Here is a 26664-nt window from a genome sequence, read left to right as displayed (position 1 = left end):
CTTTTGAGTTCTCGAATACATTGATTCATTTCTTAAATTATAATCTTCGGCTGAGAACGCAAAATTATGGAAGGATTGCATAGTCGACCTTAAAAAAAATCCTCATGAAGTTTTGCAGCCTGATTTTATTCTGCAATCAAATCCTAGAGACCTTTTTTTAGAACTTTGATCTAAATATTTTGGGGGTAGTGAGGGTGAATTGTTAATAGGAAAAATCATCTTAGATGATTTATATAGCGCCATTTTCTTAAAATAATACCTCAAGGGTACTTATACAGATATGGATTAAAATATGAAAATGAAATAATTATGATATGAAAATGATTATTGATAACGTGCTATCAAGAATCTTATAGACAACGACTTTCAATATAATGAATTCCGCAATCGATTCCACGATACGGATAGATCCCAATCCGGGTATCCAAAAACGTAACGAGTACATTTTAGGTGGCAAATCGTTCTCGGTTCCCAGAAAGTAACGAGTACAAAGTAACGGGTTATACTTTTTGAAGCACAAGTCGGCGGTCGGCGGGAAGTGATGTCATTCGTCATTCGCCTTCGCGCCAGTCAAGTCGCCGAGTGGTCGTGTGAATTGTGCAGTGTTTCTCGAATTACTCTTGTGTTAAATATTAATTTACAACCCTCCAAAATGGCAAACAATAGAGCAACCAAATCTGGATTTGCCGCCGAGGCCCAGAGAAAGGTAAGAAATTCATGCCAATCGTTATACTTTACGAACAATGTGACAAGAGTTAGCCCGGAGCCGGTTTTTGTATTGATTTCCATGTTTTGGGTAGGTTTGTTCGGGATAGGTCAACTCTTGACCTATATTAAGTATTTCGTGTTTTAATGGTTTATTAATTACATTCTTTTGTTGTTTTCAAACGGTTTTATCTTATATTTGGAATTAAATTTCGTTGATTACTAACATTTCAGTTAAGATAAAATTATTGTATGATAATTCACACAATAATAAATATGTACATTTTGTTGCTTCGTTATATTTTTATTACTTATGATAAAATAAATATCAATTTAGATATTAAAAGAAGCTCACAACTTATTTCATACTTATAAAATAAAGTAAAAGGCACAAATATCAAATTAAATCACAGTTAAAATAAGGAGTTTACGTTTTTTTCTTAATTATTATTGTCCTTCATTATGAATCTTCTTTCTCTTGTCATCCAATAAACTCCCTGTCCTAGTGTCAACATAAAATTCTGATAATTTTTTTTAATATTTCATATTTATTATGAAATTCAGTCAGTAGGTGCTCGACATTTTAGTTTTTTTTTTCAGAATTATTTTTCGCCATAAATATTTTTGAAAATCTACGTCCATGCCTCAGTGTGGTTCAATTATCTGTGTTTTCCTTGATTCTAGTATCTGCTTTAATCTGACGAAACGTGACATAAAATTGTTTTGTTCTCGTTGAATTTGTGACATTTAGTATTAAAACACGACATATCCATTTTCATAGTTTTAAGATAATCGTGAAAAACATCAAATAAAAAGTGCAATCCTTCTGTTTTGTGCCAACGAAGTACTTAGCTTCACCCATACATCTCTATTCGTAAACGCACCTGCCGTGAATTTTAATTATTTATCGAACTTGTGACTACCTCCGAAGCCTTGAGACCCATCGAGTAACATAATTCAATGCGAGTGTTCTGCTGTGCTGTACTTGGATGTTATATATTTTATAAGTAATAAAATCAATAAATACACCAATGAACTGCGTCTTACCTGGCTGTACACCTGTTCTTTTTTGATCTCGAAATGCGTTATTCCTTGTTGCTCCCTCCCAAAACTGCCTCTTTTATAACCGGCAAAAAATAACAATATGTTACGAAAGCGGTTGGTATTTCGGCGTGAAGAATCTTAAATTTATTATTCGTTTGATTATTATTATTATTCTATCTTTCTGCTGAAGAAAAAATGCAAATTGCTCACGGCCAACTCGACTTGGTATGACCGAACGAACGTTTTGTCTCAAAATGCCTCATGAAGTTGTTGCACACATTTTATTTCTTAAACAATATAGAAATATGTAACTCGATTATTTCGGGTATTTTTTTCCATCACCGCAATAGATTTTAATGAATGGCGGTATTTACCGAGTAAAATGAAAATGAATTATTCGGATTCCCGAGGATTTAAGAGTCTGCAAAATTGGTGGTTGGTTAAATACCAAAGTTTTTTCATCATTTTTGTTAAATGCTATAAATCTTTTATTTAATGTTGAAAATGATTAACAATATTAAAATTGAATTCTTTGAAAAAAACACTCATACATACTTGTTATTTGTTACTCTTATAAATGGATTTCAAGCTATTAAATTTAATGGAATCATTATCAAAATTCGGCGCTGTCTTCATGTTGATTTCATCTGTGTTTTAAAGATAATTTCTGATCTTTTAGTTCTTCAATATTAATTTGATTCGTTTATATTCTTATGGTTTAACTTTTATATAAATATATAAAACCCTTATCCGCACCCTAATGGTGCATAGGGCACTGTGTTTTATAAATGCAGTGTTATCATGATCGTTTTACACATGAAGGAAAGGTGATCAGCCCTCCGCTTCAGGTACCAGTCCATGGTAATATTGAATTAATATTACGGTGAAAAAAATACTTATATTTATTTTTACCCCCCTTGGGAATCGAACCCGGGACCTCCAGAACGGTAGCCGGGCGTGCTGACCATTACACTACGGAGGCGGCTTCCGAAATTATGAGTTTTAAATGTCGCAATGTCTCCTTGACCCATTGTTGATATTTCTTCTTCGTCTTCATTCTCAAGTTTGTCATGGTCATCAATCTTCTCTTTGTCTGTTACTGCCTACAAGGCAGAGGAGTTGCCTGCATTCTCTCTCATCTGGTTACTACAACTCATGTGATATTTGATGCAAGAAAAGTAGTTTTTACATGTTCATTTCAGCCAAATTACAAGACGTGTTCCGCAATAATGCCTTATTTTGATATTCGGAAGCAATGTGTCGAATTCACCGTATTTTTGAACTATAATGGAATTAGACTGATTGACACCCTATTTTGTGAGGTATTTCTGTAATTTCAAAGGAGAACATTTTGATTATTGTGTCATCAAAAAGTAGCTTAATATTTAAGTGTTCTTTACTAACAAAATGAATGAAAAAGAAGCAGAGGACGACCTAGGAAAACTTGGCACAATCAGGTATGTCAAATACTTGAAAGCGGCCGGGTCAGGAGTCGTAATAATCGTCGGGTATGTATGAGGAGATGCATGAATGTAGAAGAGGCAAAGAATGTTTGCAAGGACAGAGTGGTGTGGCGTTCGATTCTCTCTGCCTACCCCTGCGGGGAAGCGGCGTGATGGTTAGTTAGTTTTTTTTTTTTACTAACAATATTTACTTGAAATGAAGACTAATAAATTTATGTATTTTGAATCAAACACAGATTTTTTGAGTGTTTCGAAACGAATGACATTGACAATGAAAATGCCATAACTAGGCGAAACAATTGTCACAATATTAATTTTTATGTGTTTTTTTTTTAAAATAAAATACAACTTAGTAGACTCAAAAACATGTGTTTGATTTTAAATACATAAATTAAAATGGAGTTCTACAAATTAAACGCCAAATCAATAAATAAGTCTAATAAATCCGAGTGTTCTAGAAGTGTATTATTACATACGTCAACATTGTGATTCAGCGAAGGTAAATATTAATTTCTCGAGAAATAATATTGACGTTAAAATTGTTATAAATGAATAAATATTCCTTTGTCTCGAAGATCTGCGTTCTAGGTTTTTTCAGTGTTATTATTTATAGTTTATCGATTATACGACGGTGATCAACTCAAGGATTTACAGACAAACGCACTCACCTTTGCGGATCAATACGTTTTTATTGTTATCAGCAAAATGTTTCATTAAAAATCACAAAACTATCCTCAAAAATCGTATTTCTATACCCGTTTTATTGATTTCTAATAGAGTTGGTTTAAATTTTAAATAATGTATATTTTAACGACTATAGAGTAAGAAATTTATTATTACGTCATAATATTTGACTTACGATTACGTGGTATATATTTTGCTACAAGTACAGGGGAACCTCTCATAACGAGTAATTCGCATAACGAGAAAAAATAATTGAAAAGTTTCTTCCTTAACGAGCAACATTTCGCATAACGTGTTTCAGAGAAAGGGCAAGTCCCTTTTTCACAAAATTCACTTGTAAGCTGGGACAGTCAAAACAAAAAATATTTCGCTTAACGAATAAGATTCCGGCTAACGAATTGTGCTCGTTATGAAAGGTTCCACTGTATTTATTTCCATTTCTTACTTTTTACATTCGTCCATCATACATTATTCCTTTATAGATTCGTACTGTATGTGATATTTGAATTGCCTCATGGAATATTGTTTCACACAAATCCCTACCATTTTTAATTATTAAAAAAAATGTAACGGTGTAAACTGTTAAAATTTTGACTTTTTCCGCCAACAACACAATATTCGATGGTAATTTTCACCATCGGGAAAATTAAAATTGCGCATTTTCAGAACTGTCGACAAACTAATCTGCAGAACGGTTAAAAATCTAACTGACTTCTTTTTTTTATGGGGTTATTCCTTCGATTAATTTGACCAGTTTCTTTAAATGATACATAACCGCATTCTCAACTTGTTCTTTCGTATATGAGTAGCTACATAATTCATTAAAACCGCTCTCGAGTTTCTGATTAGAGTAGGTATAATATTATTCCAAGGAATGATCGAGATTCTGTAGCGAAATGTAAATCAGGCTTATCTCTAAAACTCTAAATTTTATGACTTGACTTGCCTCAATACTATTAGGAGCACTTAGAATCCAATCTGGGTCTAGCTAAATAACTACGCTAAGCGACTTATCGCGGTAATGCATAATCCTGGTTTTAGACAAGCATTAAAAGTTGCAGTAACATTATGCATTGTGATCTTTCTCTGTCTGGGAGCAAACAGTAGCTTATATTATCACTAAAAATATTAACAAATCAACAAATAGTTAACTGCGAGGAGATTGCATTTCAAATTAAATTAACGATTTTTACTTATACAATATCTCTTCGCGTTATTTACGTCTCGATTTCTTAAGTCTACTTACATAATCTACATACATACAAGACATGATGCACTATAAAGATTACATTGCACTGTAATCCACTGTAACTAATGAAGAAATCCTCGTTCTGAGCTGTTTTTCGTTCCAAAATAAATTTGTTTCTTTGATATTTGTGCTCGGTATTACCTGCCATCTGTTTTCTTAACAAGGCCTCAAGGCAGTTTGGATAACCTGTCATTTTAACGGGTCACTTTCGCGCTGGTTATCCAAATTATTTCGGTAACAATTTCCATAAAAGGCAAGTATTTTGTGCTGCACGTCAATTCTGCGCTCCTTCAAATACGTGTTCGAATAATGATTTACATTGTTGCGCGTTGTGTAAGGCAGTGGTCCCCAACCCGCGGGCCTCGTACTGGTACCGGTCCCTGGATGAAATGGTAAGGCCCTGTTACGCCAATCCACATTCTCTATAATTGTGACGCACTCGCTCGCAAACGAAGTCACATCCTTGGAACACCTCTGCTGGACTCCGAGAAGGTGAAGCTCCTACCTCCAACACGGGTCTTGAGTTACATGACTCACGTAGGTCTTGGGAGTGAGCTGTGATACAGAGGGAGATCACAATATACCTAATTTGGTCGCAGTGACATAAGGGATGCAAGATCCCTTGACCTCAAAAAAAGGCCCTATTAAAAAAATGTTAATAAATTTTGATTTATAATTTTTTTTTACCATATTTTTAACATACCCAATAAAAAATGCTGAATTAACTAATAATAAAATTAAAATATCTGGTAAGGAATTGATCCGCGACTTATCTGTCAACAATCTAGGCATATCTAGCATGTCTGTACAAGAAGAAGAAGATCAACTTCTAGAATCCAAATTGCAAATGATGGCGGCTTTATTGATGCTTCATAAGTTGAGTTCATAAGGAACTGTCACGAGAGGTGGTATCATACACGATGAAAATAGTGAAGGACATTGGTAGCATAAACCAAGCTAGGACATAAAATGCCGAACCCTCTTCTAATGGAACGGAAGGTCTGCTGATGACAGTCAACAGTCTCCTTCTCCTGAGGAGTGCAACGTGGTTTCCTCCCAGCAATGAGCACATGCTAATAAACTGCTGAGTGGCCCACACTAGATTATCCCTCCTATTCCAACACAGATTTTTTTTTAAAAGTTAAATGTAACAAAATTCCAGTTTATGATCCATAAATATGGTACATAATAAGCAAGGTAAATAATAAATACTCCCATAAAAAAAGGCTACGACAGTTTAGCGTGATTGAATTTATGCGCAACGTGTTCACGCATCGATCAAGAGCTCCCATCCGAAGAAAGATGGACAAAAGCACAAGCCAATCCAAGCCAATCGTCGTTTTAATGAGTTTTACACCCATAGGGCCTTTGTCCACTACACGGAATTACACGAAATGTTACCGTCCGGCACGTCAGTTAGCGTTTTAAGAGGTATATTATACAAGTGTTTTTATTATTTTCATATATATTTTTAAATTATAATAATTCACATTCATTCGAAGCTTGCCATCGCGGAGTATCCGATTAACGATAATCTCAGTACATAGCTAGCTACTCAAATGTTTTAATCAGTCATTGTGGTCGATGGATGTGGCTTCCATTTGCAGATATGTCGCATTGTTATGGCGCGCGTAAGCGAATATTCGACGTTATCCGATGATGTAACGGTTTCCTATCCATTTACGGAAAGAGGTCGCGTAATTAACATTCAGCCACTCTGATAATTATTATCGTACTAACACGACAAATTTAATGGGGGTTTTCTGTTCACATATCACAAATTTAAATGGTCGTTTTGTATAAAAGTGAAACAGTGGCTAGTTACGGTTATTATGTAATATTTATGAGATTTGATAAAATGTCGCAGAAGTTGGCTTGTGGTTTCGTGGTTAGTGTCGCGGACTCTGAGTCAAAAGTTTCTTGGTTTTTGTCCAATCTACATCAAGTTGCTACCTATTTATAATACTAAGTCTAGGCTCACGAAAATAGTATACAAAAAACTGTTTTTGTATTTATTTATGTATGTAATATACATATGGCATAATGAAAAAACCTTCAGGGTTTACCTAAAAAGATCTGTTGCACAGTAATAAGTTCAATAAGTGGCTTGATATTTATTTTTAATACATTTTATTATATTCTTAAACTTTAAAAACGATCTCCTGAAAAATCAAGTTTTTTGATTTATGACGTTGTTGAAAGGAGTGAGCGATATCTTATACTAGTTACGCTGTGTCTCCAAAAAATAGACTTGACTCTTATGCTTGGAGAGGGACTTACATTCAAGTGTATTTCCTGATTCTGAATGCCCGTTGAAATATTCAACAATATACAAAGTATATATTTTAATATCAAGTGTTAATTTGACCATAACCGTCTTAAAATTACACACGGACGATTAAAAAATAAAGACATGTTTAAAATAATTCGTCACTTTTTTAAAGGAATAAACCGCAAAGCGTACATAAAAAATACCCAGACCAATTGAAAATAAATCTTTCTCGAATTTATTTTGTGATTGGTGGGAATCGAACCTGCGACGCCAGATTCGAAGTCGAGCGTCTACCCATCTACGCCTGACTTCGGATTCGATTATTTAAAGCTAATCACGCCAATCAGTGAACGAATTTGGTTTCGTATAGCGTATTTCTAGCTCCTAATATATTTGACAATTTGACATCAAAAACGTAAGCTGTAAAAATTAAAACCGATTAAAAGAAACCATTCATTCAAATCGGGTAACCGAAAAAGCAACCGTTATTTATTAGTATGGTATAACTAGGTTTTTTTTTATTTTCAAATTTCTATGTAACTAAAAACGTTACGAGGTAGTAAAGACTACCTACTCCAAGAAACTGTATGTCACTAGGCATAAAAAAATATCATAAGTACTATTTAGATATTTTTCTATACCTTGATTCAAGTCGTCCCTTGGGCCTTCGTATCGATTCTATTACACTTTACATTATTGGATAAGAGTAATATAAAACTCATTGGCCGTAATGTCAATAAAAATAATCATATAACAATCAAATTGCGATTTGCATTCTTCAGAATATCAAAGTAGATTGCTCTATTCTAATAATACTTTATTGACTCCCATAAAAATTGATTAACGCAACATAGGCCCATATTTTAAATTTATTAACTTAACCTTGTTAGTTGTAGATTCGTAAATACGTTTAAGGCACATAAAACCGATTAAATGTAATTTATGCCCAAAATAAATCATTCCCATCTCACCTGTAATAATTGAGATGGTTTTTTGTTGCTAGTTATGTGAGCCATTTTGATTCCTTGATTGCAATCTGTGTTATGCTACAGTTATGTTATGACAATGCTTTAATGACTAGACTCTGAAATGAACTACCTCTACACGTAAAAAATGCACCTTCTATTTTAACCTTCAAAAAACGCCTGAAACATCATTATCTTACCTTAGAACCCTAACTGTCCATCTCCTCCTCCCCTGACCCCTCCTCTCTTCCTTAAACTTGCTACCTGATTCTACCTATTTATCATTAGAATCCTAGAATACTTTTTTTGTTATTTTTTTTTTCATTTTCATCTTTTCGTTTTTTAGTTTTTGATAAAATCTATTACATCAGACAATAATATGTATTAACTTTTAAAAACGTCTGAGACATTACTATCTGTCATTAGAAACCTAACTGTCCATCAAACCTCCTCCCTCTACCTCCTTCCCTAAACTCCCTTCTTCCTTTGCCCTCCTTTGTAATTTATGTTTTTTAAATGTTCAAGTACTATCTACCCTCTGATTGCAAACGGCTATATATGGTATCAAACGTTTTGATCAATATCACTAGTCCGTCTTTGGTCGGTTGGAAGATATTGCTTTTTAGCAATAAGCCCGCCAATGTACTTTTTATTTTCTGTACATGAAGTTTAAATAAAAAAAATAATGAAAAAAAGTTATTTTATATTTTATAAAATTAACGTAACAAACATCTGTCATACGAAACGAAGCTAATATTTTTTTAACATGTATTTTAAAATGTGCCCATGACAAGGGAAACCCCAGTAAGCATACATAATTGTAAATTTAAACTGTTATAATAATATGTTCCATAAAAAAGATAAATAATACACATAATAAACTCATACTAATGGAATTAAGTAAGAAGATCGTCATGTCAAATTGGAAGAGGAAGAGTATGTATATTCTATGTTTATTTGAATAATTAGTAGGTACAAATAAATTATATCAAGTAATTTCATTAAATATTTTTAATCCAAAAATTATAAGCGGTTTAGAGATTAAATATGGTAGATTAATTAATCACGTTTAAATCCTTGACCGATCGTATCTTGAAAGAATCACAGCCTGTTTGCTCTCATTTACAAAGGTTTATGGTGTATATGTAGTTATTTTGGCATCATCTCATGGTAGATGAAATACGTACATATATTTAAAAACTTAATATGTATATATAAAATGTATCGATTTTTTTCATAGTAAGATAAGTGTTACTAACGTTACGGATATTAATTGCGTAGAAATTGAACCAGGAATTAGTATATCACGTCATTATTATAGTTTTGGAATTCAAGACTTTTGACGAATTTGATTGATATGCATTTGAACACGGGAAAAGGATTAACAATCAAATGTTTGTAAATCGAATTGAAGCTACTACGAAATATTTCAACCTGGTTGTCGATATCTTTGTTTATTTATTTACGAAGATAAGATTTAATTAACTTTTGAATCTTTATTTATTATATAATTACTCTTTCATCGCAATCATTTCTGACCATCCGGAATCAAACATTGCGAGATCTCATGGGATCAAAATATAAAGTCCACGTAAAATTTAATGATGCATTTTTGGGCTGTTTTGAAAATCATTGTTTATCTATTTTGTTTTTCTAATAGACCCTTGTCCACCTCCGTAGTGTAATGGTCAGCACGCTCGGCTACCGTTCTGGAGGTCCCGGGTTCGATTCCCAAGGGGGGTAAAATAAATATAAGTGATTTTTCACTGTAATATTTATTCAATATTACCCTGGACTGGTACCTGAAGCGGAGGGCTGATCACCTTTCCTTCATGTGTAAACGATCAAGATAACACTGCGTTTATATGACGCAGTTCCCTATGCACCATTGGGTGCGGATAAGGGTTTTTAAAAAAAAAATGGACCCTAATGGTCTAATGGACCCAAAAAGGAATTTTGTTTGTTTTATTTTTAAGTTTGTTTAAATAGAGAATTCAAGACAATCCCGCGTAGTATATGCGTATTATTTATTTATTTATTTTTCAATACATTATTACACACATAAGTCATATATATAATATTCCCGATGAGTAATTTCTATTTCTAGTAATTTAATTTCTATTTATACTACGAGTAATTTAATATACTGTTTTCTTTTATTTTTTTTACCCAATTTTATGAGGGATAATATTTACATTGGTTAATATATACATACATTGACAGTTTAGTCCCGTGCGAATCACGAATATTTTTTAAAAAATCCCACTCGGATCACGCGCGAATGAAAAGCGTGCAAAATTGCAATCTATACGTATATCAATGTGAAACGTATTGATAAAACATGTACATACATGCTTTATTTTACTGTTTGTCACGTAGTATGTTTGTTTTGTATTTTATTTATTAATTAATCGACCTATGGAATGAATTATCTCTCCTCTAGATTCCACTCGTGCTAATCCACAATAGTGCAACAGTCAACCTTTTTTATTGTACGATATTTTACTACTATCGCAAATTGGATTATCGTATCCTACAAATACGGCTTGTTGTACAATTACAATATTTGAATATTGTAAATTTATTTGTCCGCCGCCGTAGTGTAATGGTCAGCATGCTCGGCTACCGTTTTTGAGGTCCCGGGTTCGATTCCCAAGGGGGGTAAAATAAATATAAGTGATTTTTTCACTGTCATATTTATTCGATATTACCCTGGACTGGTACCTGAAGCGGAGGGCTGATCACCTTTCCTTCATGTGTAAACGATCAAGATAACACTGCGTTTATATGACGCAGTGCCCTATGCACCATTGGGGTGCGGATAAGGGTTTATTATTATTATTATTATTAAATTTATTTATTAGTTTGTCTGTTTCTAATTTTGACTTTTCGACATCATTTTTCTGTCCTTAGGATGTATTATTATACTAAATCTTCTGCTTTTCGTCGCTTCTTTAGTCTTTTCTGAGTAGGGCCTTCATACTCATATTCTTCACTTTTCCATAATAATTGTACAGTAGTCCAGAATGTAAATTTAATCACAAAAGTATTAAAGTTTTTGTTTTAATTTTAATATTTATTAGTTACCTTAAAAAATTCTCCTTGCTTATTATGTACAAGGATTTATATCATATTTAGTTTGTATGTCTTAAAATGATAGTGGATGTTTATAGTTCATAACACATTAATAACTTTGATACGTAAAAGTAATATAAAAGATACAGTAATACAATAGACACAATGGATTCAATATCTTATATCAATTAAGATTTGTCACATAGCTCATTTATTTGTCTTATTCGTCTTGTCATATTTTCTAAATAAGACATTACTGAATCCGATAGATCTTTAAGTCCTATTGCCTCATCAATTTTTGTCAACTGAACTTCTTTTGCACATTGCAAAAAAACGGTATTTAAGTATTTACAACATTTTGAGTGTGTCCAAATACTTGTTCACAAATCTGGATTATCTCCAATTATAATATCTCTCATAATATCACATACTAATATAAGAGTTTCTGCTTAGTAAAAAGCTTCTTTCCATCTCACCAATAGATGTCTCTAGTAAAGTTCTAGTGATTCAATAACAATGTTTCGTAATTGGTTCATATATATAGAACTTCCAATTTGAGTAGTGTGGCTGTCAATAATGGGTAGAATTGTTGAATGTTACACGTGTGTAAGTAAAATGATCACGTAAACCAGCCTATGACGGTCGTCAGCCCCGTAAATGCCCAAACTTCTATATTCTTCTTCATGAGATGTCAAAAATAATATGTATTTAAGTAGTTTTTATTGACACAGTTTCTCTTTGTGACTTCCGAACTTACCAGCATAATATTATTTTTGTATTCCGCCAAACATTACTCATGTTTCTGTTCAAACAAGAGCATATGGCATAAATGATTCCGCGTGTGTTGCATTCTTACAATGACGCATTGAATCGCCATCTCAAATTGAAATGCATGCTCTGCATTGTCGGTCAAGAACGATCCTGTGCGTGTGCATGTGTTTGTGTGTGCAGTGTATTTCAACAAATGGTTTTCTATCTGAAACACCGCCACTTAATTGATCTATCATATGTGTGTATGTGTGTGTGTGTGTGTGTGTGTGTGTGTGTGTGTGTGTGTGTGTGTGTGTGTGTGAACTGAGATCTGAAAGTGATATTTATAGTTCTTTAATTTAATACAGTAATTAATATTTCACTTAAATTGTTGGATGCAGGGTCCATTCCCAAATCAAATTAAATAATAATTGTATTTTGAAAGGACGACCGTCATAGTTGTAAATGCCCAGACTTTTATATTCTTCTTCATCTATGTTGAGATGTCAAAAAATGTCTCCTTTACACATCCTTTACTTATCTGGTCCTTGTAAGCACTCTCGGCTACCGTTCTGGAGGTCCCGGGTTCGATTCCCAGGGGGGGTCTCATAAATATAAGTGATTTTTTCACTCTAATATTTATTCAATATTACCCTGGACTGATACCTAAAGCGGAGGGCTGATCACCTTTCCTTCGTGTGTTAACGATCGAGATAACACTACGTTTATATAATGTAGTGCCCTATGCACCATTGGGGTGCGGATAAAGGTTTGAATTGAATTGATTGAATTACTTATCTATATATTCTATATATTACTTATCTATACCGTCCAGAATCGACCCACAGATGTTTTAATTAAACTCGAGACATTGAATATTCCTCGTCACAAATGTTTCAGAGTCCGTCGTCTGTTAATCTGTTGTAATTTAATAAGTATCGCCCCTGACTTAACTTGTAACTCAAGTGTGTGTAGTGACTGCCGTAATTGGTATTCGGTCTGGTCTGGGGTGACTCAGCATCGAGCAGCGACCACTCGGTAGAGCTCCGACTAGCCGACCTACCATGTAGGCTGTCGCATGTTGCGCCATATAAGGATCAGTAGTGCCTTCGGTCATCCAGCATACCGAGGAGAGAGAATCTTTATTGTGAAACAGCTGTACAGGTGAAACACACACTAATCACAACGTTTTAGGCGTGTCCAAATCCGTGGTCACAATTCTGGGTTTCTCCGCAAAGAGTTTTTTTTACATATTTACACCTCATATTTTAGACACATTTTTGCTGGGTTGTTGTCCCGTGGATAGTGTCGCTGACTCTTGGGTCAGAGTTTCTGGGTTCGAACCCACTCTACCACAATTTGATACCTAATTTTAATATGAGCCGCCTAGGCTCACACAAGTAGTATGAATTGAAGTATTTTTGTAAGTACTAAAAACACAAATCTTTCTCTTTTTATATGAAAAAATCTTAGTTGAAGAAGAATATGGAAGTCTGTGAAGTTATAGAGCTTCCGATCTATCACAGGTTGGTTCAAGTGATCACTTTATACGGGTGTAACATTTACCATTTTACCCATGATTGACAATCACAGTACTCAATTTTTTGAAACTCATGCATATCTCATATTATTCTCACTAAAATTAATTCGGTATGGATCTTGCATACATTTAAATAAAAGGGTATCTGCTAAATAAAAGCTTTCTCATATCAACCAAAGATGCTGCTGCGAGCTCAAATATGAAGCGACGTGAGAATAATATGATATGTGTATGGGTTTCAAAATTTGAATAGTGTGGTTGTCAATCGCGGGTAGAATGGTGAACGTTGCGCGTGTATACAATGATCACTTAAACCAGCATATGACAGGCAGTTAGCCCTGCAAATCCACGTACTTCCATAATTTTAATAGATTTATATTATCCACTGACACTTCGTGATGGAATTGCATTTTTAATATATTATTAGATTAAAACCAATATTTTTAGCTTTTCCACTTTTTTTTTATTTGACCAGCGACCGGGTTTCGTCGTTACCGACATCATCAGACTGGTTGAACCAGTCTGATGATGTCGGTAACGACGAAACCCGGTCGCTGGTCAAATAAAAAAAAGTGGAAAAGCTAAAAATATTGGTTTTAATCTAATAATATATTCCATAATTTTATTAATCTATGTTCAGTTGTCATTAAAAATGTGGTCAAATGTTGAAAGTGGTGCCAATGTCAATATGCACCTGTATGTTACATTCCATTTATGGTATCTATCATTCAATGTAAACATTGTATTATCTCTTGCATTCATTTATCATCTATTTTTTTACGTACATAGCGGGGAAAAACAGTAGTTTATTGCTCCTACTTGCCCGAATTAGAGAGTATTTTTCCGTTGAGATTATTTTATGGATTCCATTAGCGGATGGGTTTAATGATACTAAAACGCCTCGAGTGTATTTTTTATTGTCTGGTGTTTAATTGCCTTGAATTATGAGCGTTCTAACACCTATAATAATTTCTATCGAGACGCTGATAATTTTTATATTAATCCCCTTTCTCTTTGGATAAAATTCGCACAACTGTCATCTCGTTTAGAAATAATTTGACAGTTGGTTAAATACGTACATCTTAATAACGGTAATTCTTGCATGCTCGTTAACACATTAACATTGTATAGGTGTTTCGTTAGACGTATGTAAATAAAAAAAACACAAACGAAAATAATATTATACTTGCTACCTGATTCTACCTATTTATCATTAGAATCCTAGAATACTTTTTTGTTTTTTTTTTTATTTTTTTTTTTTTCATTTTCATCTTTTTGTTTTTTAGTTTTTTGATAAAATCTATTACATCAGACAATAATATGTATTAACTTTTAAAAAACGTCTGAGACATTACTATCTGTCATTAGAATCCTAACTGTCGATCAAACCTCCTCCCTCTACCTCCTTCCCTAAACTCCCTTCTTCCTTTGCCCTCCTTATTATCGTCTTTTGTTAATTTATGTTTTTTTTAAATGTCAATTTGTAATTTATGTTTTTTAAATGTTCAAGTACTATCTACCCTCTGATTGCAAACGGCTATATATGGTATCAAACGTTTTGATCAATATCACTAGTCCGTCTTTGGTCGGTTGGAAGATATTGCTTTTTAGCAATAAGCCCGCCAATGTACTTTTTATTTTCTGTACATGAAGTTTAAATAAATAAATAAATAAAAATATTAATATCTATGGTATTGGCTTTATTTAATAGATAATTTTTTGCCATTATGATAACTTTTAGACAGTATATGTACAAACAGATTTAGAGTGGTGCAAAATTTATCGTCTAGTTTTGTTTTTTAATAACTTTTTTATTAAATTAAATAAATAATTTTGAGCAATGAAAATGGTTATTTAAATTCTTACAATTTTTTTCTGTTATGTGGAAACGATGATATCCGTCAAGTGGCTGCCGCCAATGTTCACACACATTTGTGCCCGTTTTATCACTTTGTTTGTATACTGCAGCTATCTAGTACACAAATGTCAAATATGATTGACGTGCGACGCTATTTACAAAAATTAAAACATCTTCCGATAGAGTGATTCATTTTGCGCCACCCCGTATTATAAGTTATAAGGCACATCATCTCAGCGCTTTCATTGCCGTTTTTTGCATTGGAAATTGGGTCTTGGTACCGGTTGGAGCTGTAAAATCTGATACCACACGGTTGCATTGTACTATTGCAGTAATTATTTTCGAATTATGTCATTACTGCCACATCGTGTGTAGAAAAAGCGACTGTATAGCGAATAGCTATATTTATAATAGTCTTCTAAAATGTTAGACGTTTGATAAAGATGAATATCTTGCTATTACGGTTATGTGCATAAGAAAAGGTGTTTTATGATAACTTCAGCAAATATACCGTACTATTTCACTCCCCACAATGTTACCGTTTTAATTCAATGATTGGATTATAATTTTTCACTTTCAAATTTATTTTTCTTTAATTTGCCATTAATGTGTGTGTATGCCTTTACAACTTTGATCATAAACGAACCAGTTTAGTTTAATTTTAAAGTCGATTACTTATGTTTTCTTTTATCGTTTTCTACAGTGAAAATGATTTGTTTTTTTTTTCATTAAATAAAATCTACATTCACTTTATAACTATTTAAAAGAGCTGTGTAATCGAGACGAATTAGTTTATAGACGTCTCACGTTTTGATCGGCTCCAACAACTGCTATGGGTAAAGCTTACCAGCTTGCAACCAACGCACTAAACTTGGTGAACATGCTTTTTCTGCTTTTCCATCAGTAGTTAGAAACACTGACAGTGAGATGATTTTTATAAAAAAAATACTAAAAACTCCTTTCTTTGCTAAATCATTTCCAAAATCCCCTTTTCACCAATCAAATCACAGTGAAACACTCTTGAGGTAGTATCTTACGAAAACGGCGCTATATACTACTACTACCATCACGCCGTTTCCCCGCAGGTGTAGGGAGAGAGGATGAAACGCCACACTCATCTGTCCTGACACGCTTCGCCTCCTTCACATCCATACATCTAGTCTTTTCTGCCGTCGTTTGAGTTCGGGCGCTCACATTCGCCACGTATACTCGTATTTATATAAATTATCCAAAATATTATTTTAATTTTGTTAAACTATTTATGATCATGCGTTCTTGCCATTCAAAAACTTCTTTCTTGTATATCCAATATTTTTATCATATTTGACCAGAGGATTGAAAACGTTTTTAATTGATTTATTTTTAACGTTATTATTGTTTTCTGTTTACTCTATAGATAACTTCACCGGATATTAATGTACGATATCATATATTTAGCGGAATCCCAGGTATGTAGCGCGTCTGATAGTGTAAATATTATTATCTGTAAATTTTTGGCGACAGCCGTGTAATAGGATTTGCATCGCGAACGCTGGAATCTGTAGGCCGTTCATATTTGATTTTGAACACATTTTTTCAGGTCCAATGACTAAGGCGAATATAATTTTCACGCGCGGTGATAAGCCACTATTTTTCGTAGTAGAACGACGATGACGTAACTTATACCTGAGTGACTTGGTTCGCTCACGGAATAATGCTGTGAATGGGGTCGTATTTCTACCAACAAAAAACTTTCTGCGTGGATTTATAATATCAACATTGTAAAGGCTAACAAAAACATTGACGAAGAATATCAATTTTTAGGTATGAACTCATTGGATATGACCGCGATAAAATGACGCTTCACATGACGTGTATTTCGAATTATTTGTAACCAGCTGTACCCAGCCGTTGATGTTTCTCAGTCTGGTTAAATGGAAAAGAAAGAATAGAAAAAGCACACATATCTAACGTTTAATTTCACAATGCTTGTGGATATACAATATTTTAGCAGCTGTCAAGAACCCTGTCTGCCATGAGCATTTTTTGCGTATATCGCAGTTACGTTCAACAGATGGCACTGCCATTGTCATGGTCAAAAACGCTGTTTTCATATTATTGAGAAAAAAACAAACACAGTGTTTGATAATGTCCTAAGAAGACGAAACGCGTCACGTATTAAGATATAGGTACATAAATAAATGTAGAATTCAATCCAACAAAAAACTTGTTTTATTTTGGATATATTACCCAACAATTCAATATGGAATTCTACCAACTGTCTGCAGTTACAATAAATAAAATTAAAAAAACGTTTCAAAATTTCAAAGCAATCAGCGAATAAATCCAGGAGATGTCAGATTTTGACCAAACGAACATCAACATTTTTTAAATTCATATAGATATCGAAATTGTTTTGCGCACTCATACTTTTGAGTTAATCTGCGTATTTTTTCTCCTATCGACGTTTCGGGCACCATTATAGGAGCCATCTTCACGATGCTATTGCACTTTTAGCATAATAACGCCCTGAAAATGGCTCTGCAATACGGGCTGCAACATCGACAGAAGGATTAGCCCTGATGCCAGAAACGCCAGAAAATACCATTTTCATTTTTATTATTAAGCTTATAATTTGATTTAATCTACAATTTAATCTACAATTCAAGTTCATCTTTTCAAAAACTATAGAAAAAAATCACTTTATCGATGATATATTATTCTGCGTGCGATTTTTTGGTGTGTCTGTTTACCATTTTTGAATTTGGTTTATAATGTCATACAGTAAATTAGATTTATAAAAAAGGTTATTTTTTACCGTATTTCTCTGTAGACTTCTATAAATGATTTATGGTTTGTCTTAACGGAGAATCGAATTGTAATATTTTGTTAGTAGCTACAGTAACGGCTTTGTTATCAAAAACTTATCCTTATTAAGGAACGCCGTTAACTATCTCCTTTTCTGATATACCAGCCATTATCTCATCATTCGGAGTCTAGTCATGTCGACCATTACAGTAGAAAAAGCATGACCAAACGATAGCGACAGTCGTTGTCTATCCTGTATTTTTCCAACTCAAATTTTCCAAGAACTACGAAACCCGAATCGAGTTTTGGTCTGTTTTTTGTGACAAATTCACACTCGTTAATTTGTCTGTCAGACGAGACTGCACCAGTGTGCAGTCTCCAAGAATCTCACATGTCGAAGAATGTCATGTCACAATAGCTCCAGGTTTGTGAAGGAAGCTGTCATTGTCCCCATGACCACCAATAGTCCACACCAACCTCCCAACTTCATTCGAGAACTTGAGTAATTAAGAATTAACTTCAGAAAGTTTGGCTTATCAAAAGTAATACAATACTAATTATTCTTTTATTTAATTCGCTATGATTTTGATGGAGGAATAAACCCTCAATCAATCGCGCTGTGATTGTCATAGGAGGTTGCAACTGAACAAATTGGCAAGTCAGTTGTTGAAATATAATATCCGTCATAATATAATACGTGTGTCTTTTCATATTCAATTTTTCCATCTGTGGAATATTAAAATATAATTTGTCAGATTGACGCAGAAAGGGAACAGCAGCTTGATAATTTATTTTAGTATATTCTGGTTTCATTCGTGGAACTGGAAAACGATAACCATTTGAAATCTCGGTCACCGATCAGAATATAATGACAATGTTCTTCTCTCAGGAAGATGCTGTAATTTGACCTGGCTGCCTTTTGTTCTTCATATACGGCATGAATAGTAATGAGCACTCGATGCATGTACACATATACGCGCGTGTGTATGTATAATAGAATACAGATGTGTTATATGTAGTATAAAGTATAAACTGAATACAATCGTAATAGGAGCTTTATTATGTGAATAATAAATTCTTTTCATACGTTCATTATTTCGGCATGAAGTTCACATCTGGCGTTTTCTGATAACTATGAATATCAGAGTTTTTTTTACAATTCAACACTTGAATTCTAATCTAAAATTAGATAATTTTAATGATGTGAATCAAACAGGCTGGTGATTCATTCAGTACTCTTATGATTCGCGACAAATTTGATTTATTTTTTGTGTTCATTAATGGGATTGATTAGATATTTCGTTTTTACAGTTCGTCAAACTAATAAGAATGGCATCGTATAAACGGACTTATGGATATGTTTATGTATACTAATTGGGAGGTGTGTATAAATTGCCTAACTGGTGGACATCAACTAACTAGAATATACGTGTAAACTGACCAGTAGATGGGCATAAATTGATTGGTAAATTAACATAAAATTGCCTATATAAAAACCAAAAAACGCGAATAGTATAAGGGCTTCAACAGACTGAAACATTTATGACATCTAATTGTATGCTTAAGTCAATTTTTCGTTTATTAAAACATAGTAATCGCAAAGAATCATGTAGAAATATATTAAAATGTATTCATGAAATCTCAATAAATTATAATTTGATATATCGAACACGTCTTAACGAATGAATATCGATAAGTTATATATAAAATGTGGTAATTATTTGTATTTTGCTTAGTAACACACATGCTGGATGATGTCATTGAAAATTTAAGTGGTAGTATCCGGAAAAAACGTAAGTGATGAGCTATGGATTCCAATATAAAGCTGTTCTTAGAATCAATTTGTACAATTTTATATAAGAGCTCTTGTTTTATGCATGGTTCTTTATTTCAATGTGAAGTATTATTACTTTATAGCTGTAGGAATCCATCAGTTGCCTCATTTTTGGAAACTATAAAATTATCTACCCATTTAAATAAAATAAAAACCTAAAGTGGCTTTTAGAAAAGATTGTTATTTCTATATGTGGAAGAAAAGAAATTTATAATTATAATTCAAATGTAACTTTGTTTTAAAATCACTATAAATATTTTATTATAACTTAATTATAATGTGTACCGGTTTCGAAGCTAACCGCTTCTTTATCAAGACTGATTAATACTATAACATTATCTACTTAAACAAAATTCAAAATATTCTGACGGTTAGGGAAAGAAGCTTGGGTAGATCTCAAGTGGCTGTATTTTTTTTGTGTTGATTGGCAGTCACAGTCAAAAGGGATCAGGGATGATGAGTGATTGGAAACATATTTAATAACGGACTTTTAGCAAAATCATTTACTTGTGTATTTATTAATTGTAAATTATTATTAATTGCCTTTTTAATTTCAAATTTTTCTAAGCAATCTAATTTGAGTCCTCTATTGCATATGTGTAATATATGTAGACCTTTATTTTTATCAAATGAGTGATTATTTTCTATTAAGTGATTTGCAAATTCGGAATAATTATTATTATTAAGACATCTTGTATGCTCTTTAAATCGGATGTTAAAATTTCTAGATGTTATTTCTATATATAAGCTAGGACACGATTAGCACTGTAAGGAATAAATTCCTAAAATAAATTTATCTGCACAGATAGGAGTTTGGCAATCTATCCACTCTACTTGCAAGTAGTTACCGTTTTCCGTCAGTAGTATTCCAAGTTTTAAAATTGAAATGAGATGAATGCTGCAGAGATGCGTTGGACCTAGATAAATCATTTAAAATCTTTAGAGACGTAATCAATTATTAATTAACATTGGAAATCAACTAAAAATATTCTCAAATGACAGCATTAACTCTTAGAATCATTTGAATAATTTATATAGTTGAAAACTGAAAACAGTTATTGAGGTTTATGACCTGTCGTTACCTTGTCTTAACATCTCTTTAACATCTCATTTTCCGTATTCACAAATCATGTTAACATTTAAGCTGATATCGAAAACTCTACACAATAGAAATATATTACCCTCTTGTCTTCTTCTTCTTTCTTCTTTATGAGCCCTCTGATGTCCACTGCTGGATATAGGCCTCTTCCCCTTCTTTCCATATCCTCCGGTTAGTTGCTGCTTGCAGCCAGTTTTTACCTTAGATTTTTACCTTTACCGTTTTTAATTAAGATTTTACCTAGATAAGAATATCGAGTTAATTCTAGTTAAATATCAACAGGATTTGTTTATGAGTATTATAAAGGTTTTATTCTATAATTTATTTCACACATGAATAAGTCTGTAAATGTATTCGAATACCTTACATATGTATGTAAGCGCAGATATATTTATTCACTCAAAGTACGTACGATTGTGTCCTCTTTATATGTACAAATCACCTACACTGACTTACACTTACCGACAATATTATGTACGTATGTACCCATATATTTATTTTTGATAAACTGATGCTCGTGTAATAGCCAATAGGAATAGTCTTGATTACCCTAGTTCTTATCGTTATATCAACATCTATACAAATATCTCAACATCGAAGGTGAGGAAATATTTATATAGTACATTAATATGTTCGAATAAAAATATTGTGCCGCCGCACACAAGAAAATTTGCGTTTTATTGTATTTTTACCACATATATCAAAATAACAACTAACATTCGAAAGGAATCCAACAATAATGCATATATACATCTTTCAAAAAATAATGCAATGTGAGTGATCAATAATAGGTAAAATGGTGAACGTTACACAAGTAAGTGTAGTGAATACTTAAGTCAGCCAAATGCCAGGTCGTAAGCCCTAGGATGATCACAGACTTGAGGCCCCTACTACTACCACTACGACTACTACTACTAGTACCATCATACCGTTTCTCTATAGGGGTAGGCAGAGAAGACTTGAGCCACCTAATATAATATATATATATATATATATATATATATATATATATATATATATATATATATATATATATATATATATATATATATATATATATATATATATATATATATATATATATATATATATATATATATATATATATATATATATATATATATATATATATATATATATATATAGTCATATAGGGTGAATAATCCAGTGTCCGATAGGATAAATAAATTTCTTTTTTTTTAAATATTAAACCACAACCATCACGGTCATTTGTATTTTCGGTAAATTAAAAAATATATAAGTAGGTCACTTTAAACGTTCTCTGTCTTATTTTCATCTACTAAACTCTTGTGGTCATTTGATCTCTTCTGGTTTAAGACTTCTTTTTTAAGAAATAATATCGCCTCAAACAATGCATACCACCTTTGACATTCAATTCCTTACTTTCTTTTTATATTATACCATCGTCGTGACTTCAAATCGCGATCATCTAAAAGTTACAATTTACAACACTTTATCAGATTCCTTCCTTGTTTCTATCTGATTCCATCCTGAACACACTAATCAATTATTTGGTACGAATTCAAGCTTCATGAAATTTTTGCGTTTCTAATATGAACCTTACATCGCTTTTGTCCATTTTAATGATAGCCCCTTCATATCGAGATCTAATCCGCCTTTTTTGTTGTATTAATAAATTCACACTGCAGCTTTTCAACGCTCGTTTGGGCATTGTACAATCTACTATTTCAAAGTTAGGAGAATCTAGGTTAAGAGTTCACCTGTCCATCATGATATCGTGAAAGCTGTTATCTCTTAATTCATTAAAGTAGATTAGGAAATAAATAAACCAGAGAAGCGAAATTCGCGATCACTCCGCAGTAATTATGACGCACAGTCTTGATTTGATATATCCGGAGACCATCGGTTGATAGTTGTTTAAATATACGATATACGTGTACGTTTAATTGTAAAGATTCGTTCAACAGGAAATATTTTTTTAATTACGGTCAAAGCCAATTTTATAAAGAATAAAACATAGAAGATAGTATCATACATAGAAAAAAATCAGGAAACTTTTTTAACATACAAAACGTGTTGTGAACGTGTAGGATTAGTCAAAAATAGATTTTTGCATCTAAGTAAAAAAAAAGGAGGTAGAAAGCTGTTCATCGTCAAGTTATTATAAGGTCTGTAGAAATATTACTTTTCCAAGGGCAGTAATTCCCAAACATCAATTCATAAACATCCACTATCATTTTAAGACATATAAACTAAATATGCAATAAATTCTTCTACATAATAAGCAAGGAGAATTTTCTAAGGCAACTAATAAATATAACTTAAATACTGTTGCCATTAAATTTACATTCTGGACTACTGTACAATTATTATGGAAAAGTGAAGAATATGAGTATGAAGGCCCTACTCAGAAAAGACTAAAGAAGCGACGAAAAGCAGAAGATTTAGTATAATAATATATCCTAAGGACAGAAAAATGATGTCGAGAACTCAAAATTAGAAACAGACAAACTAATAAATAAATTTAATAATAATAATAAACTCTTATCCGCACCCCAATGGTGCATAGGGCACTGCGTCATATAAACGCAGTGTTATCTTGATCGTTTACACATGAAGGAAAGGTGATCAGCCCTCCGCTTCAGGTACCAGTCCAGGGTAACATTGAATAAATATGACAGTGAAAAAATCAATAATATTTATTTTACCCCCCTTGGGAATCGAACCCGGGACCTCCAGAACGGTAGCTGAGCACGCTGACCATTAATTACACTACGGAGGCGGACAAAGATTTAGACATGTTCAAAATAATATAATTTTTTAATTAAAATGTAACGTTGATTTAAAATCACTTTATATATTTTATAGTGATTTTAAAACAAAGTCACATTTTAATTATAAAATGGAAAATCACATAGTAAGTGCTTCAAATACAAATTATAATCTAAAAATTCTTCGAACATCTCAGTCAAATTGTTTTTGGTATCAAATCTGATGCTTTCAGAAGGAAACCAATGAGATTGTAGTATTAAAATGCAAGAAATACCCTTTATTTGATGGGTTTTATATCATTTGAAAAAATCCTTAATTATTTATGACACGATACTTGCCTTCGAATTGAAATTACAGTAATCTCGTAATGACGTATCATTACGATGTTGAAAAAACCTTTTTTTAAGCCTATGACATTTATTTTTAAATGTAGGTGGTCTTCTTTATTGTAAACGCAGAACTGCCGCGCGTTGAATTTAAACATAAATATGCCTCTTTACTTTTCCTTCGTATTTCCTTTTCCCAGTCACCATCTCATCTCCGTGCAGGTACATGAATGTGTAAATGCATTCACCTTTTACCATATAAATATATTATTTTTACGACCCGTTCCCGGCCTGATACAAAATGCACCACCTCAACGTTAAACCGGTTAAGCGATATAAACGTGTTTTCTTCATACGATTTCAATATATTTAAAAAAATACAAATATACATTCCATGTCGAAATTATTTGAAACTGTTTCGCAATATCGATAAGTCATCGGTTGATTAATAATTTTCTAGCGTCGCTTTATTTTGCGTTGCCCAATTTAACACGATTTTAGCTTGCTACGAAATATTTTGATATATTTTTTTTAAATCGCTGTATCGGCTTGAGTCGTGAGACTGTTCTGATGAATCAACGTTTTCGCAAAGAAGCTGACAACATGCATTGTTCTCTGTGCATAATAACGACTCGAATACGGTCATTTCATCAACAAATGTACGTGCAATATTTTTCATTACACGTTCTTATATTATTATGGTCTTATATTATTTGTATTCTTAATTTTTCTCTCTTATTTGTGTGTATATTAGATTAAAATGGTTAAAAACAATAAAAAATGCCCAGACTTCCATATTCTTCTTCATCTTTGATGAGATGTCAAAAAATAATAAAATAATAAAAAATGTATTAAAAAATAACTCCACCGACAAAACACATAAGGTGGCTTGTTGGGTCTCTGCAAAAATAATAAAATATGTTTAAAATTGTTATTTAAATAAATTTTTCAAATTTATGTCAATAAAATAATAGTCTTCGTGTCGTAGGACACCTTGATTTTTTTTTCACTTCTTTGTTTTTTTAAGATTTTACAAATTTGAAAATATGTAAGTTATTGAGATAGATATACTGATCTCTGGACACTACAGGGCCATGATTTTCTGGTCTAATTTTAATAAAAATACTTTTGGACAATTTATATAGCGTCATTTTGGTTACTACCTCAAAGGCACTAATGTGGTTCCTATACATCGTAAAAACATATCGCTCACTTCTTTCAACTACGTCAAATTTCAAAAATCTTCAATTTTCAGTTGTTTTCGGAATGCCCAGAAAATGTACTATATCCCAGCAAAAACAACATATTTTTAACTTAATATTTACCCGCCACAGGGCAGAAAGTGTTGTTTTTGCATTTTGAAGAAAAGGTATTGTTTAATTATTTTTTTAAATATACTAATTTTTTTCAAATGGAGATAAAACCTTCAGGGTTTACCTCAAAAGATCTGTTGCACAGTAAAAAGTTTAAAAGTGGCTTGATATTTATTTTTAATACATTTTATTATGTTCTTAAACTTTAAAACGATCACCTGAAAAATCAAGTTTTTTGATATATGACGTTCTTAAAAGGAGTGAGCGATGTGTGTAAATAGATCACTTAACCAGCCTATGACAGTTCGTAAAGTCGGTGTCATTCCAGGTTTCAAAAACCTAAATGAGCTGCCTGTATGTTCCCGGACTTACATTTCATTCACTGGTGAAACAAAGGATTGAATGGATCTCACGCAAACGAAGAGTTCGAAATAAAAATGGCGTGTAACAAATTTCGTACGCTTTTCTAACGAGTTTCGGTGACTAATTCAAGGTCATTAATCAAATGGAAGACGATCCCAGTCTGGTCGGGCCGCAGTCATGTATGCAGCAATTAGTCTACGGGCACAAGACAAGGGGCTCGTGTAGGAAGCTCCGGCGACATGACAAGAACACCGAACTTGCGAATAATGATTTACATATTTTAGACGATCCATTTGTGTCGGGTCGTGGTCCCGTGGTTAGTGTCGCAGACTTTTCATCAGAGTTTGTGAGTTCGAACCCACTCTACATCGGTATCCAGTATACTAGTTGTGAAATACACTTTATTGTAAACAGAAAGGTCTTCTTCGTCTTATTCCTCATTGCTGAGGGTTGTGACCCTTGTGGAAGCAATGACTCTTCTCCAGTTATCCACCGAGGTGCCTGCTGCTGCTTTAACTTGATCGGTCCATTAAACAGAAAGATATACAGGTATTGATGAATGAGCTCATTGTGAAGGCAATTA

General features: G+C 32.8%; 1 protein-coding gene across 1 annotated transcript in view; it reads left to right on the top strand.

The window, feature by feature from the left end:
* The first annotated feature begins 546 nt into the window (after positions 1-546).
* Positions 547-26664, top strand: part of Chd64 (transgelin calponin-3) — a 63460-nt gene continuing 37342 nt past the window's right edge. Inside the window, exon 1 of the mRNA XM_088278145.1 lies at positions 547-706. Within this exon, the coding sequence (XP_088134271.1) occupies positions 653-706 (54 nt within the window). The 5' untranslated portion in view covers positions 547-652. The remainder of the gene's footprint in view (positions 707-26664) is intronic.

The sequence above is a fragment of the Brachycentrus maculatus genome, unplaced genomic scaffold, assembly GCF_059751285.1.
Source record: "Brachycentrus maculatus isolate JH-2025_06_01 unplaced genomic scaffold, ASM5975128v1 h1tg000055l, whole genome shotgun sequence".
Classification (NCBI taxonomy): domain Eukaryota; kingdom Metazoa; phylum Arthropoda; class Insecta; order Trichoptera; family Brachycentridae; genus Brachycentrus; species Brachycentrus maculatus.
The sequence above is the reverse complement of the archived record's forward strand: the minus strand, read 5'-3'. Positions and strand labels throughout refer to the sequence as shown.